General features: G+C 38.6%; 1 protein-coding gene across 1 annotated transcript in view; it reads right to left on the bottom strand.

The window, feature by feature from the left end:
- Positions 1 to 15329, bottom strand: part of LOC135326297 (gamma-2-syntrophin-like) — a 128497-nt gene that overhangs the window by 61284 nt on the left and 51884 nt on the right. The window contains exon 5 of the mRNA XM_064504177.1: positions 3932 to 4023. Within this exon, the coding sequence (XP_064360247.1) occupies positions 3932 to 4023 (92 nt within the window). The remainder of the gene's footprint in view (positions 1 to 3931; positions 4024 to 15329) is intronic.

The raw sequence follows: 15329 nt of genomic DNA, 5'->3' as shown, positions 1-15329 counted from the left end.
AAACAACTTATTCACAACAAGAAAGAGCTGTTTATGGGAAAAATTTGTAGAAATAATAAATGAAACCAGAATAGCTACAAAATGCAACTCAAGTTATTGTTTTCCGCTTGGCATTTTAGTTCCGTAGTTTCACTGCTGCACTTTTTTGTTATGCTTATGGCTAGAAGTCTCAACAAAGACTACACAAAGCCAGAACCTTTCATCTGACCTTTCTTGGTCTGATTTCTTTTCCAATGGGAACAGAACAAGGCCAGTCCTACTTGAAAAATGTAAACCTTCCTCTTGGACAGTATGTGAACATTGGATCAATTTTCAGAGTTTTAACTGAATTTTTTCTACTAGTATTAGATATCATAAAATAATAAATATTGCTCAGTGTTCACTTATTTAGCAGCTAATAAGACCTTAGCAATTCTGTATTTCCATTCACCAGACGTTGCTAAGGCTCTAAGTTTAAAAAAAAAATCATAAAACATATTTGAATTAAACTTCAATGGTAAATTAAAAAGTGTTTAATTTCTGTGCAGAAGAAATGACAAACAACCATCAGTTTCAACACCAGAAGAAATATGTCTGGTGAAAGAATTAACAGAATTGACTATGGGGATCAATGCAACTAAAAGATAAGACTTTTAAAGATACGATTTACTCATTTCAATAATGTCAGAGTGAAAGTCCCAATCAACTCTAATCCGAATTAGAGACATACAGTGTTTTGAACAACTAAATCTAAACTAAACAATTTTCTTACTCAATATCAAAATAATTTCATATACAATTCTATATTAGTAGAGTAAGAAGGCATTAATTAATTGTCTTTTTCCAGCCTATTTTTCTACTGCTACTATTCCTGAAAGGTGTAATCAGAACAGAAAATTCAAGATTATTTTTCCCTGTATGCAGAAAAGAGACAGCCATTTCAAATTTATTCATGAAGTAAAAGGAGTGCACTTATTTGCAGTGTATTTATCTCATTTCATATAGGTCCACAGCCCAGCAGCAGTCCAAAATATTTAAGTGTACCTAGCTATGCTCATCTATTGTAACACTTTTCTTTTCTGTTCAGCAGATATTGATGACTACTTTCATGACAGGAACCAGCACTGTCCTTCTAAGTAAGGGAACTATTCTTTGTATTTGTTACATTTTATACACATACATTACTAAATGATGCAGTGTAAATTGAAAGTCAATTTAAAGCTTCAAGATCTATACCTATAATGCTTTCATTCTCAGTGAGAAAATCATGGACTTTCAGATCAAGGAATGGCTGAGTCTGCTGGCATCACATGCTAAACCATTCTAATAGAAAAAGTATTGATCTGAAATCTTGAAACTTCTCCAAAGTGAGCTACAGGATGGTAAAAATGGAGAATAAAATAAAACTTCAGAATGATAAATAGTGTGTTTATACTGAATTGGAAGATGCCATATAAGCAATCAAAAAATAAAACCATTGAAGCTTTTAGATGTAGGGCAGCAACTGGATCTCAACTCAATAGCCCGATCACTTACTAAAAGTATCCGTCAGCATAGCTTTTACTCTCTGTATGGGGGTGTCCATCCCCTTTCTTGGAGCCTTTTCCTTTTTTGCCTTTTACGGGCTTGACTGAGCCATACCTTTATCTCTCTCTGAAAACAGGATCTTGCATAGCAAATTAAACATTTAGCATCTTACAGGTCCCATCAGCTGGGCATTTGTATTTTTAATTTTTTATAAGCTGTAGCAGGTGATGAAGTAGACAATGTCTTTCTTAATGCAAAACATTTTAATTTAATAGATGAAACAAAGTAACTAAGGAAAAAAGATTTTAAAGCAATTTAGAAAATCCTAAATGCTTATTTAGTTTCATCTAACCAACCAAAGTCATCATACACTTTATAAAAATTTAATTAGCATTCTTAAATTACATGAACACACAGAAAATCATGGTCTACTTTGGTCTCAGTTCACTTATCAGAATACCACTTTTAGACCATTTACCTTATCTCGAGGAAGCTGGATTTTCAAACAAATGAAAAATGACCACATTCTCCCCATGTGCCTGGCAACTATCCTACTGAATAATAATAATTCAATGGTATTTTTATTGTACCTTCATTATATGTCTTTATTAAAAGTTATTTCAGACTTTTTCTTTCTCTTGAGTGGGCCGGCCTGGAAATCTAGGGCATCTGGACAGCAAGAAAAATATCCATATTGTATTTTCCCCATTGTTTTGTAGTTAGAATCATGGAGGTACATGACCTGTAATCACCGGCCTTGAGGTCAGCTCCTCCTTTAGCACTAAGGACTAGGTGCTTCTAGATGCTAGAGCTGATGGTAGCACAAGCTACCCCTTCCTGTATCCACAGTAGTTGGCTAGATAAAATATAGACTGTTTTGCTTTATTTCACTTCTAGGCCATAGTGTCTGGTGCTTAGGCATAGCTTCCCATGTGAGTTTATGTCAAACTTCAGAAAAAGAGAGTAAGTTCTGTATAAAAACAAATTCGTTCCTAAGTATTCTCCTTTCTTTGCTTTCTGTTTTTCTGTCTGTATTTCAAGCTTACTCAGTCTTTTGTGTGCTACCTTGTAAACTGCAACTCTAAATTAATCTTTTACAAATTTAAGTATCTCCAGCCACTTATTTATACTTTTATAATGTGTAGAATTCAAAATGTGTAATTCCCAAAGTACAGTCATAATAATTTTTGTAAGTTATTATGGAACACTCATGTTGGTACTTAAAAGGCATTAATTTACTAAAACATGCTAATGCAATCACATGCAATCCTCTGACCATAGCCCTCTTCTTATAACATATGCTCTTTGCAAAATGGATTGCTTGCAGAGCACCTGGTACACAGGCATTCTTCAGGCACTGCAGAGTGATGGACCCTGATGACTGACTGGGGTTCCTTGGTAAGACAATAACACAACCGAAAGGAAATAATTAACTGCAAACAAATAAGCATGAAACTTTCTGAACCTAGACTCAGTTTGGACCCTGGGCCCTAAGTTACAGGTATCACAGCATAGATGAATCTCAGAATTTCGATCAGACGAAAACCAGCCTTAAGGACTAGTTTAGAGAGACAATGCTCAGAAAAGTGCAAAGTTGTGGGAGAAGTCTACGGCAGGGAGCAGACACTGATATCTTTTGTTGAGCCAAAAAAAAAAAAAAAAAGGAAAAATAGAAGCAGCAGCCTGCAGTCCATTCTCTGGATATACTTTCTGTAAAATGTAGTATCGAAGTGAAAAGACCACAGTTGCAATTAGTTAGGAGCTAAAGGAGTTGTCACCATGAAGGTCTCTCCTTGTACAGCTGCTATTTCCATCTTCCATCTTAATTTTAAAAAGATAGCAACATGTCCACCTACTAAGACAACCTATCTTTGGCTTTGCCAGATGGTCTTTTTACTTCAAAAAGGGGAAAAAAAAAACCCCTCATGATATTACGTATGCTTCAATCATAGCTGTTTGCTGATGAGAAAAGAACTGTTATCTTCCATATTAAAGAACCGATTTTTTTCCCTAAGTCTGCTTTCTCATTTCATTTCTTTCCCTTTTTCTCGCTTTCTTTCCTGTTATGAATGTTTGTTTCAGTAATTCAATTTACATTCTTTTCAGAATTCCATGTGTAAGTCAGCATCTTTAGCTGTATTAAATTCAATAAAATATGTCAAAAGTTAACATGTACTCATATCCCCCAATACAGTGACCCAGTCTTACTGTGGTCACTCTTACCAGCTTTTCCGAATAAGAACCTAGTAATTCAAGAACCCATGTTGGTTACTTTGTGAATTCAGAATCTTCAGAATTTTTTATGCCCTTAAATTAAATAAATAAATGCAAATCCTTAGTATAGTCCTATGTTAACATTCTGAAGCTCAGAATGGAAAGCGAACTTACACAGCTTACATCATGTTTTTATTACTAATTTGCTTACCGTGTTAGTCGAGTTTCCATTTAAATGTAAACCACTGTCAAAGAGAGGTGATGAAGCTCCACTGCTGTGATCACTAGATGGTCCAGGGGAACCTGAAATCAGATCATGAAAGAAAACTGTTTATGTTAACACATTATATTACATTATACTATACATATATATTTTTTCAGCAGACAATAGCTAATTCAGCTGAGAAAGGAAAACACAATGAGAACTTTCAATATAAAACACCAAACCAAAAGAGTACTGCTTGCATTTAGAATGACAGCCAATAAAATGTGTCTGACCATATGCTACACTTCATATGTCTAAAAACATAAATGTGGAGGACTGGCTTGAGGGCAGAGGTCATGTGAAGATTGAACAAATAAAGGAAGCAGAACTAAGTGCATATCGCACACAGTTGATGTGAGCCAAGTCCCGTATGAGAGTAAAAACAGCTAGAGCCAAGGACACATTGTCCTTGGCTCCAAGGTGTTATCAATGATTAGTCCTGGGAACTTGCGGGTGATGTAATGCAGAAGTTGCTGGGTAAACCAAATTGCTGTTACCAATAAGGAGCTCAGCTTTTGCAATATGTATGAGCCTGATTAGTCCTATACTATATAAAGAAAGACCACACCTAATAAAGTTGAAGTACACTGATCACTCATATTGAGCGTCTGGGTCTTCCCTCCGTCGGCTCCTCCCGTGCAAGTTTCCAACACATAAAAGCAGCTGGACATCATTATATAGAGACTGGGCTCAGAGGAACTTCTAATATGCTTAACTGTTAGCAGCACTAAGCCTTTTTTGCACTGAGAATGATATATTTAAAACCAAGTAAGTAATTTAGTTACACAAATCCCATTAATTTAATGAATACATTTCTTATTTACTATTGAAACTCTCACCCTACAGTATAACTGTGGACTGTATTTATAGACAAAGCTAATAAGAACCTCTCAGGCAAGCACTAACTGTACACATACACACACTTTATTAATGGATATATCTTTCTGCTACAAGTGCCAAGTAGGAGGTACTTTTTGAAACTGCAAGATTAAAAGCAAGGAGTCATTTTGCAATGTTAATATTGCACCATTATAGTCTCAAAAATTATCTCTGAGATAACTCTTTCTTTAATAGCTATGCATCACGATCCTGCTTTAATGGTTAATGTGACTCCAGGTTAGCTTAATGCATCTGTATGTAATAACCTATTTTTATAATGGAACCAGCACAAAGTCACATCATTGTACAATTTTCTTAAATGTATAATCTTAACATATAGCTCCAATAAGGCACTTCATACAATTACTGTCAGACAGGACTTGATCTTATCAATAAAGTACATAAAATCAATTTCACAGCATTATATTCATCATCACCGAAAACTTTTTTCTGTCTGAAGAAGTCACCTGAAATTGCCTGTAAATCATTTCACATTAATAGGTTTTTCAAGTCTAACATCAAGAAAGTCAAAAAGTCATTCTTGGCCATATATTTTCCTAGGTTTATATTCCACATATCTGAAGGATTTAGCAAAATGGAAGTTAGTTCAGCAAAAGCTCATTTTCTCCATAACAAATCTCTGTCAGTTCAGTGCTGAGGTCTCAAAGCAATACCCTGAGTTCGGAAGTTTCAGCAGGTTTTCATTTGCAGTCATTTCTGTATGCCTTTAAATGATATCAGCAAGAGGCATTTATAATGTCTTTATATTTCTGATGGCCATGGAAGCTGGCTGATTGTTGTTCATTTAATTAATCTTTCACATTTATTTTATAAAGCATTTAGATATTTAGATAGCATAGACACAGTTTGCTTATATACATATCTAACCCAAACACCAACTGTAGTAACTAACTATAACGTTTTATGGATAGTTTCACGTATGCGAACACAAAAATCTATGTTTGGACTGACAGATGATTATAACTTGCTGGAAATAATTTCTACATTCTTTATAAAAACATTTAAATAAAATAGTTGCCATTAAATTCTCCACTGAAGAGTCTGCTATTTGGGGACCACATAATAAGTCCATGAGTCAGTCAGATTCTTAAAATGGAACTATCCCATCTCTTCTGTTAACTGAACATATCAAATACATGAATTCCAAAGAGACTTCCAAATCTCTAAATCCAGGTTTTACTAGAATACAAAACATTACATTACAATAAATTATTTTTTAAATGGAGAAAACTGACATCTGCTGCATGGTAAAACCTAGAATAAAAGGTGAAATAACAAATTTCCCTCCTACTACAGTGTCCTTACGGATTTGCTTTCCAGTTCAGCAGTTGTCTGTCATTTTCTGTGTCACAACAAACTCTACATAGCCTCTCTCAGTCTCTGTCACTTCCCAGACTTGACTTACAATCAAGTTCACAAGTCTTTTAGTATGCTCCCTGCTTATTGTGCCTCACAGACTCATGGACTATTCACTCATGGCCGCATTCAGCATTTTAGAAACTGCCCCTCTGTATGCTCAAATGCTTTCATGGAAGGTGCTGTTCTCTGATCTCCCAAGCAGCTCCACCTGCCTCCCTGCATGGCAGCCCAAAAGCAAACAAGTAGTCTTTTTTCCCTGCTCTCAGAACAAAACAAAACCCAAAAAGACAGTAAATACACAACACACAATATACTAACATGAAGTAAAACTTCCACTATCTGCTACTATAGTCTTTGCCCAAGTAGATGAGACTCCAAATCTAACAGGGTAGGTACCAGTCTAACTCTGGAACAGTATTTCAAGAAAGACTATCTAAACAAAGTATATATGTAAAATAAAACATGTTCTATAGGTAACTCCCCTTTCCATCACTACCGTACAATATCCTGATGGATACTCATGCCAGATACTATGTATTTGGTACGCTGGAGGTTTTCAGCATCCTTTCATTACCTAGCTCTCATCTTACCCCATCCAAATTGTAGTTAGACATCCAACCTATGAGAAACGTGAATGCAGGGCATGACAGGCTGTATCTGTTTAATGTGTTTATTCTCAGTTGTGCCATTTTTTATTCTTTTAAGAAAGCTGGGTTAGGAAGGATTCTCTGGTTGAGGAGAAGACTGATCTTTGCTTGAGCAACAGCTGAGTATACTCAGAGAAAGAAACTTGGCCTGCAAGGTGAGAAGGAGTCAGAGAAAGAGATCTAGCAACAATATAGGAGTTTGCAGTTCATGAAAAGAAACCGGGACACTCCTGAGGGTACCAGGAGGCAGAGAACCAGAACTCAGAGGTGAGGGAAAGGGTCACAGGGGACTTTGTGAAGTTAGTGGTAACTCAGGAAATCACTGAGTTAGATGAAACTAAATCTGAAAGCAAGAACTCATTTGCAGTTGTACAGGTGGGAGTTGTTAATAAATCTTTTTCATTTCTATTCTTTCTGATTGAATCACTGAGATTTTTCAACTTAAAAAGTTAGGCACTCTACTTTTTATTTTAATATGACCTGGATTATATTTTTAAGTTTAAAAATCTGAAACTTTCCAGACCTAGAAGGTCACCAGAGTGCCATCAACAGACAGCTGTTTATTTCAGTCAGTGAATTACACTAAACATCTAAGCAAAAAACAACAACAACAACAACAAAACAAGTAAAACAGGCTAGCAGAACCATGTAGTCAGCAAGGTTTTATTCTTTATAATACTACAGTTTGTCTTATCATCAAAATTGCTGTATTATACTGGGGATCTCTTGTATTAACAAATCTCATATATCTGACTTGCTAATTATGTTATAGACAACCTCCAATAGACAAAACTGAAAGAAGACCATTCCAGTCAAACCACAAAATAAAACTGAAGGAAAATCTTCTAGTAATTTTTAATTACACTACAAGCCTTGCAACTTCAGAATATTCTGGTAATTTTGCCTAACTATCAGAAAGAGAAATTTCTTAAGAGAGTCTGAGTAACAATAAAATGCTCTGATGAATCTTATCAGTGAACCCTAGCAGTGAACCCTATCTAAGAGGGCCCTACAAGGCCCTTAATGCTCTATTCAACTCTGGAATGGGTAATGAACTCAGTACCATCTACAGTAAAGAATTCCAATAACTAATCCACTAACAACTTCCTGACCCAGTCCCAAAAAGGGAAATTCCTCCTTTTTGTTTCAGGAACACAAATCTGTCCTCTGGCTCGCCCACAGTGACCTTAGAGCAAACCACAGGCTATGGGATGAGGAATCATCGTAGTCATGGAGCAAGGCAACCCAATGAGCAGACAGTTATTGATGCTACAAATCAAGTTTCCCCTTCAACATCACAAAACCTGTCTGGTAGAGGTTTCCCTCCACAGCCCACCACTCCTTAGTTGGCCTAATTTATTATCCTGCAGAAGATTCTGAACCCTGGTGCCCTGCCTCAGCGTAGGGTGACCACCAGGGCACATAGTTGTACATCTTGGAGAAGCTAACAAATCCTGGAATCCATGGAAAGGCAAAAGACATAGCTTCAGTCCTTACCAGCATTTTATTTCCAAATTCAAAACCAAAAAAAGGGCACCCAGTCAACAAGAGAAAATTAACTGTCCTACTTTCCCATATCTTCTTAATTTTATTAAGGAGAAAAAAACCCAACCCTCTTCCCACAAGAATCAAGGTCTTCTTGTCCTAATTTATATTAGTAGGGGCCATGGCTACATCCCTACAAACCAACTATTGTGGATCCAGGGAGGGGTAGATTGTGCTACCATCAGCCCTAGCATCTAGAAGCACCTAGTCCTGTTCCCTTCACTCCTCCCCCAAGGCTGGAGCCATATGGAAGAGCATTTGGGGTCTCAGACCAAAGACTTACTGATTCAGCTACTGCTTTATCTTCTGTGAATCATTTCACAGGCTGGACTAGCTCTTCCTGATGGTTTCTGCTGGAGTAGGTCCAGCTGCTACCGCTGTTCCCCCTGAAGATAGCACTGTTAGCACCCTCGCACCTTCCAGTCCTACAAAATTATGCTGGGGCATGATAGATGAGGGATCTTTCCTCATCTATCTGTGCTCGAGGAACATGATCTCAATAGCAGAAGCAGTCTGCTGTTGGAGGATTCACGGTGAGAGTTTTGAGGCAACCCATGAGAAGGTGAGGCAGCTGTTTCTGTAGAGGCAAAGACAGCAAATTCATCAATCTCTACTTCTGTTTAGAGGTACACAATATATTGGTAGCCAGACCCAATCTGCCAAACACCCAGTGCTACTTACAGCACAAAGTTTGCAACTTTATATGTGGATGCATAAAGTGAATTCAGCGGGCACAGCTAAACTAGTAAGGAAAATAGTGTCAGTGCCTGTTCTTTGGCACTGAAACCAACTAGCACTGTCTGGCCATATTTCTCTTAACCTCCAAAACAGGGTGGCTGGCCCATGTTAACTTCTGATCCAGGCCTGGTAGTTGTTTCAGAAAGAAATATTTGGTTTGGGCCAAGCTATGCCAAGTATCCTCTGATATTTTAACAATATTGCTGATCAAATTCCTGTGCCAAAGAATATTTGCTGACACCATGCTATTATGGACAATCAGAACACTCTAGTATGGTCCAGAAGTTCCAGGCAGCTGTGAAAGAGACAGAGATCTCTACCAATACTGGCATATCACCACTGGGTAGGACCTACCCCAAATGAAGAAACAAGCAGTCCTTGTCTCATTCTTAAGTGCCAATTAGTCAATACCCTTGCCTAAGCCCATGCCAAATCCTATATTTTAGTTATGAATATATACGATATTATTGTTCATTACCCATGAAATGGGGAAGCAACCAGACAAAAGTGTTGAGAACTGTAGGCAGGTATTTCCCTGTTGTGACATCTTGTGCCTTTGCTAGCCCACTGCATGAGATAGTGTAGGGAAGGAAGAACTCTGAAAAATAATCAGGGGAGGCAAATGTTATTCATGAGGATGTACTTACAAGAAATATTACAGTAATAACACCGGTTAATGGGAAGAGACAATATGATTGCATTCAAAAGGAAAACACCACAGTACTAAAACTGCCAATGCAGCAGCTAGTCTGATTGAATGCTTGGAGGTAGGGGACTATATGCCTGAGTCTTCTGGGATGCCAGGAAAGGCCAAGATACTTCAGTTATGCATGTATACACTTCAATCTTGCAAGCAGTGTGAGTTGGGATGTACTTTATTGCTTAGTATAATTGTTAATTAGCCTGTTATACGTGTCACTGATGCTTCATGACTGGAATTCCCCTTTGTGCACAGGCTTCTGAAATTTCTTCCCAACATTGGGTGCTTTGTCCCACTTCTGCTCATCTCTATAATGTCAGTGTGTACCCCTAAAGCAATCTATTTTCCATGAGACTTTAGTTTCTTCCCATTCACCACTAAAATGAGTACTTGTATCAAGTCCAAAGATCATCTTGTTCATTGAGTTTGGTTTCAGCCTATACTGGATGGCTGCACAGACCATCCCAGAGACAAGCAGGTGAGCTCTGTGCTGATGTCCATGTCTAGTTCAAAAGGAGGATCATTTCTTCAGTTGCTCAGCTGCCTGATCATATTGAAAGAGTCCTTTTGTTGAGCCTGTAGTATAGGACTCCGGGCACGGGATCATGCACTGGAGTGGGTAGGATAGTATAATGCTTGCCAAAGATTTCTTCATGCTTGCTGTAAGAGAGGCAGGTCCGATAAACGCCCCAAATTAGCATTTTGTATCCAACATGTCTCTCTCAGTTTCTTTCAGTTAAGCATTGCTTCTCTGTTGTGTTTCTTGATAGTCTGTGACAGCGTGTTTAAAATAGCACTATGCTACTGACAGGAAAATTTGCCAAAGAGAGTGGAGTAGCAACCCCCCTACTACCCATCACACATATGCACTACAGCTCTCTTGTTCCTTTTTCCCTTCACCCTCCTATACTGTTATGCAATGCCTGATGGTCCTCCTTGCAGCACAACATTGGTGCAGCAACAGAAACAAGACAGTCCAGGAGAAAGAACTTTTTCTTTGTTGTTCAGATGAGGGTGATATATGTATACCGAAAGACATATGAGATTGTGAGGAAGAACAACAGGCTGCAAACCCATGCATGACCTCTCGTGAGGACTGTAATTGAACCAGAATGATGAGCCCGTGGTGTTCAGAAAATCCGTAGTGGAACAGCTGTACTGCATTAACAAAATGTGTGCACCAGCCTAGCACTCTACACCCTCCATACCTGGGCTTTCTCAGAAAGAACACTTAGGACATAGCCCACATCAAAAAATAGTGTGGAGACTGGCAAAGTAGGACTTCACACCCAAACTGAGAGTGTTCCAATGTAAATGAACTCTTCATGTAGATGTATATATTACCAGATTAGAGACTGAGTTCCAACTTCAGTCTGAATTCCCTGTCTCTATGAAAATTCTATCTTGTTTTCATGACACCTGTACTCTGGCTGTAGCCAAAAGCAAGACAGCAGGTTTGCTTGCTATGGAAATTTCATCTGATCTTTGAATCCCAACATCACTGACATGCCCAAGAATAGACTGGTATTCTACATGTTTATGCTACCAGGATTTTGATTGAAATTGCATCAGCGACATTCCTTGTAACCACAGAAGGACGGATGATGTATATGCATACAACACCACAGTTAAAGTAGTCTTCCTGTTTCAAGCAGCTCTTCCTTGAACAACAGTAACAAGGGCTAGATTCCAAATAGTGCTAGCTAGCTGCAGGCCCTGAAGCAGGCCCTTTAAAATAGAATGATGGTTTTTGTAAGGTGAAAATTCCTACTTCAAATGTGGAGTGTTGATTTACCTACAGCAAATGTGGAGGGTTGATTTACCTACAGCAGTTTTGCACCCACATTTGCATTATCTTATCCACGGTTTGAAGTGTTAGGCTCTGTGATAAAAAGCTCCTCTGCACACGCACAAAGGTGCAGAGACACAATGGCAGATGGAGGAACTCAAATAATACCAGGATACACTTCTAGATGGACTGTGTGTCTTTAAACCCAGGTTCTGGATTGTGTCTCTGAGTGTGTGTTCGTGATCATAAGGGGATCTGCATCAGCAACTGGAGTGTGGCTATGGGCCTCAGAGACTCATATGTCCATGAGCCAGCAACTGGGAAACTGGGGATCTAGGGGCAGTGACTGGACAAACTGAATGTTGAAGCCCAGCTACAGGAGGGATCCACATCATGCATTTGTATATATGTGCCCCACTACAGACCTGCCTCCTGATCAGCCAGAGAGGGGACCAAGATGAGGACATGGGTACTCCTTGTGTTTATGTGAGTGCTGAGTGTGTCTGTCCGTGTTAATCTGTGTGGCCAGTCATGTGTATATGTATATATATGTTGTATACATGTGTTTGTGTGGGCGCCTACTGGGAATGTATGCTCAGCCTTGCTATTGGATGAATTTAGGGACACGGAGCTGTGACAGCCTCACCGCTATCACAGAATCACGGTATAGTTGAGTTCGGAAGGGACCTCTGGAGATCATCTAGCCCAACCCCCCTGCTCAAGCAAAATCACCTAGAGCACATTGCCCAGGACCCTGCCCAGATGGCTTTTGTGTATCTCCAAGGATAGAGACTCCACCTCTCTGGGCAACCTGTGCCAGTGCTCTGTCTCCCTCACAATAAAAAAGGTTTTCCTTACGTTCAGATGGAACTGCCTGTGTTTCAGTTTGTGCCTGTTGTCTCTTGTCCCATCACTGGGCAGCAGTGAAAAGAGTCTAGCCCCATCCTCTTTACACCCTCCCATCAGCTATTTATACACACTGATAAGATCCCCCCTCAGCCCTCTCTTTCCCAGGCTGAATAGTCCCACCTCTCTCAGCCTTTCCTCATATGAGAGATGCCCTAGTCTCTTAATCATCTTTGTAGCCCTTTGCTGGACTTGTTCCAGTAGCTCCATATCCTTCTTATGCTGGGGAGCCCACAACTGGACACAGTACTCCAAGTGTGGCCACCCCAGGGCTGAGTAGAGGGGAAAGATCACCTCCCTCGAACTGCTGGCAGTGCAGCCCTTCCTAATGCAGCCCAGGATACTACTGGGCTACTGGATTTGGCCTCCCCCTAACAAAGTGGATGACCATTTATGCTCTGAGTGTTTTGTCTGGTATCTACAATCAGGAACAAGAGCAGGTACCACAATCTAGCCTCAATTTAGTGGCTAAACAAATTAATATTGCCTGTAATATTAATAACAGCTATGAGACCTCTTCGCCTCTTGTTTAGATCATCCCCATTAAAGTCAACGCCTTTTTGAAGAGAAACAGAACTTATATACAGCTTATATAATGATCTTTACAAACCACAATCCAAGAAGTAGTTCATGCATCTCACTTATGATCAGAAATACAACAACTCTATTAAGACGTTAATTTTATGTGGGATTAATTCTTTTATACAACTTGTATTTTCCTTTCCCATTCAGGAAATGTACAAGATGCAAAATGACTGAGTTCCACTTATGGAAACAGAATAAGCTTGATCTTGTACAATTTTATTTACATAATCAACTGAACATCACTAAGTCTTTTCTAGTTTCCAGTTTGGTCCTCATAATAACATGGGGCTAGAATATATCATGTCCTGTAATTCTTTACACTCTGATGAAAAACGGAGGGTCACCCAAGATAAGGCAGTGATTTATTTGATAGCACAAAACACTGTTTAGATAGCAAAAGGTACGTAGGGGAGGGGGAAATAGGAAGAATGGATACTGCTTCAGAGAAGCTAACTACCAGTTGAGGTGCAGAAGTGTGACCAAAAATGAAAAAAACAGATTAGTTTGTGCACATGATGTAAGGATCAAATAAAGCAAGAGTGGAAAGTTCTTCCTAGTGACTGTCAGTGATAACAAGGGACGTCACACAGTACTTGTCCTGAATCTATCAAGCCCCGTTTTAAAGATAGATGATTTCTTTTCCTATCAACACTTTCAGTGATGCTAGAGATTTATCCACAGACAGTTTATACCCTTTTGTTCTTATTTCAACATTCTCCTTTAGCTTAAATATTTGGTTTCCCTCCATGGCATTTGGTTTTATACAGATAGGAGGAGAAGGAAGAAGGAGCAGAGTGAAGTAGTGGGGAGCAGGGCTGGAGTAAGTGAGGAAGAGGACTCACTCAAAGTTCACTCCCTCTGTGAGGAGGCAGCAGGCTGTGGTGGGAAGAAGTTGCTGCTGCAGACAGTGCGGGGACACCCCACACTCAGCTGGTAGCAGGCACAGTTTTGACCTACTGGATCTTTGGCTCCCATTGTGCAGGGTGTCAAGGGTTGTGGTCCATGTGCTCAGACAGGGTGTGCAGACAGGGTGCTGGCAACAATGCCAAGAGGAGGGTGGATGCAGGTGTCAGTGGTGGTGGTGATCAAGTTCAGTAATCATAAGAGGCGGAAATATGACTGATCTAACATGACCTACTTTTAAACTTGAATTATATTTTGATCTAATCTTTATTTGTCTGATGTACTTTACAAAAATGGAATAAAATTAAGATTATTTTTCATCTTATTACAAGCAAACTGTTTAGATCACTGTTACCCTTCCCCCTCAACACCCCCCCCCCCAGCTCTGTTAAATATAGAGCTACTGTAATTGCTTGCTCCAGGTATTTGCACAACTCCAGGTATTTGGTGATTTTTGTAAAAGGATCTGCTATATCATGTGTCAGTTTTTCAAAACTCTAAGACAAGGATCACCTAGATCAAAATGAGGATCACATTTTAAGCATAATAAAACATATAAATTGTGATCACTCATCCTGCTTTTACTCATGCATTCAATATTATTTTCCCTTATATAAACTGATGCAAAATTACTTTTAATTTCTGAACTGTATTTGTATTATTTACAGTTTACATGCAACTCTAATAGCGACCCTATTTTTTTGTTCTTTATGACTAGTACAATTTGTTAAAACTCTTTTGTAGGTCTTTCAGAATTTATGAAATGAAAAAGGCTAACTGTTATAGGAAGAGATAGAGATACCCGAGTTTGGGAGTAAAACTTTTTTTTAAAATATTATTTTTTTAACCTGTAGAAAGCACTGCTTTAAATGGTAGCTGTTCAGGCCTACTGTCTATGTGCTTTATCTAAGTGCTACATTTTGTGCCTGTAACTTAACAAAGACTTAAATTCTGCTTATAGCTCCTTTGTGCCAAGAAGCTGCATTCTTCTATTGGTTTTAATTACAATAATTCAGCTTTTGTGTTCAAAGATTATGCATATCACACATTTTTGTAATACCAGAGTACTTGCTGCTTTTCTTACTCAGGGAATTAAGTGATTGTGAAATAGGTGGTGGTAAAATAACAATACTGAAATCTAGAACTATTAAATTCTGGATGCTTTCTTAACATGTTTAGTGCTTCAAAGTAAGTCCATTTCCAAGAATATATTACAGAAATCATGTAACATTTTTAAGTATAAAACGAATATAGGTACCATATGGTGTTACT

The sequence above is a fragment of the Dromaius novaehollandiae genome, unplaced genomic scaffold, assembly GCF_036370855.1.
Source record: "Dromaius novaehollandiae isolate bDroNov1 unplaced genomic scaffold, bDroNov1.hap1 HAP1_SCAFFOLD_27, whole genome shotgun sequence".
Classification (NCBI taxonomy): Eukaryota; Metazoa; Chordata; class Aves; order Casuariiformes; family Dromaiidae; genus Dromaius; species Dromaius novaehollandiae.
Note: the sequence above shows the minus strand (reverse complement) of the source record. Positions and strands in the feature narration are given on the sequence as shown.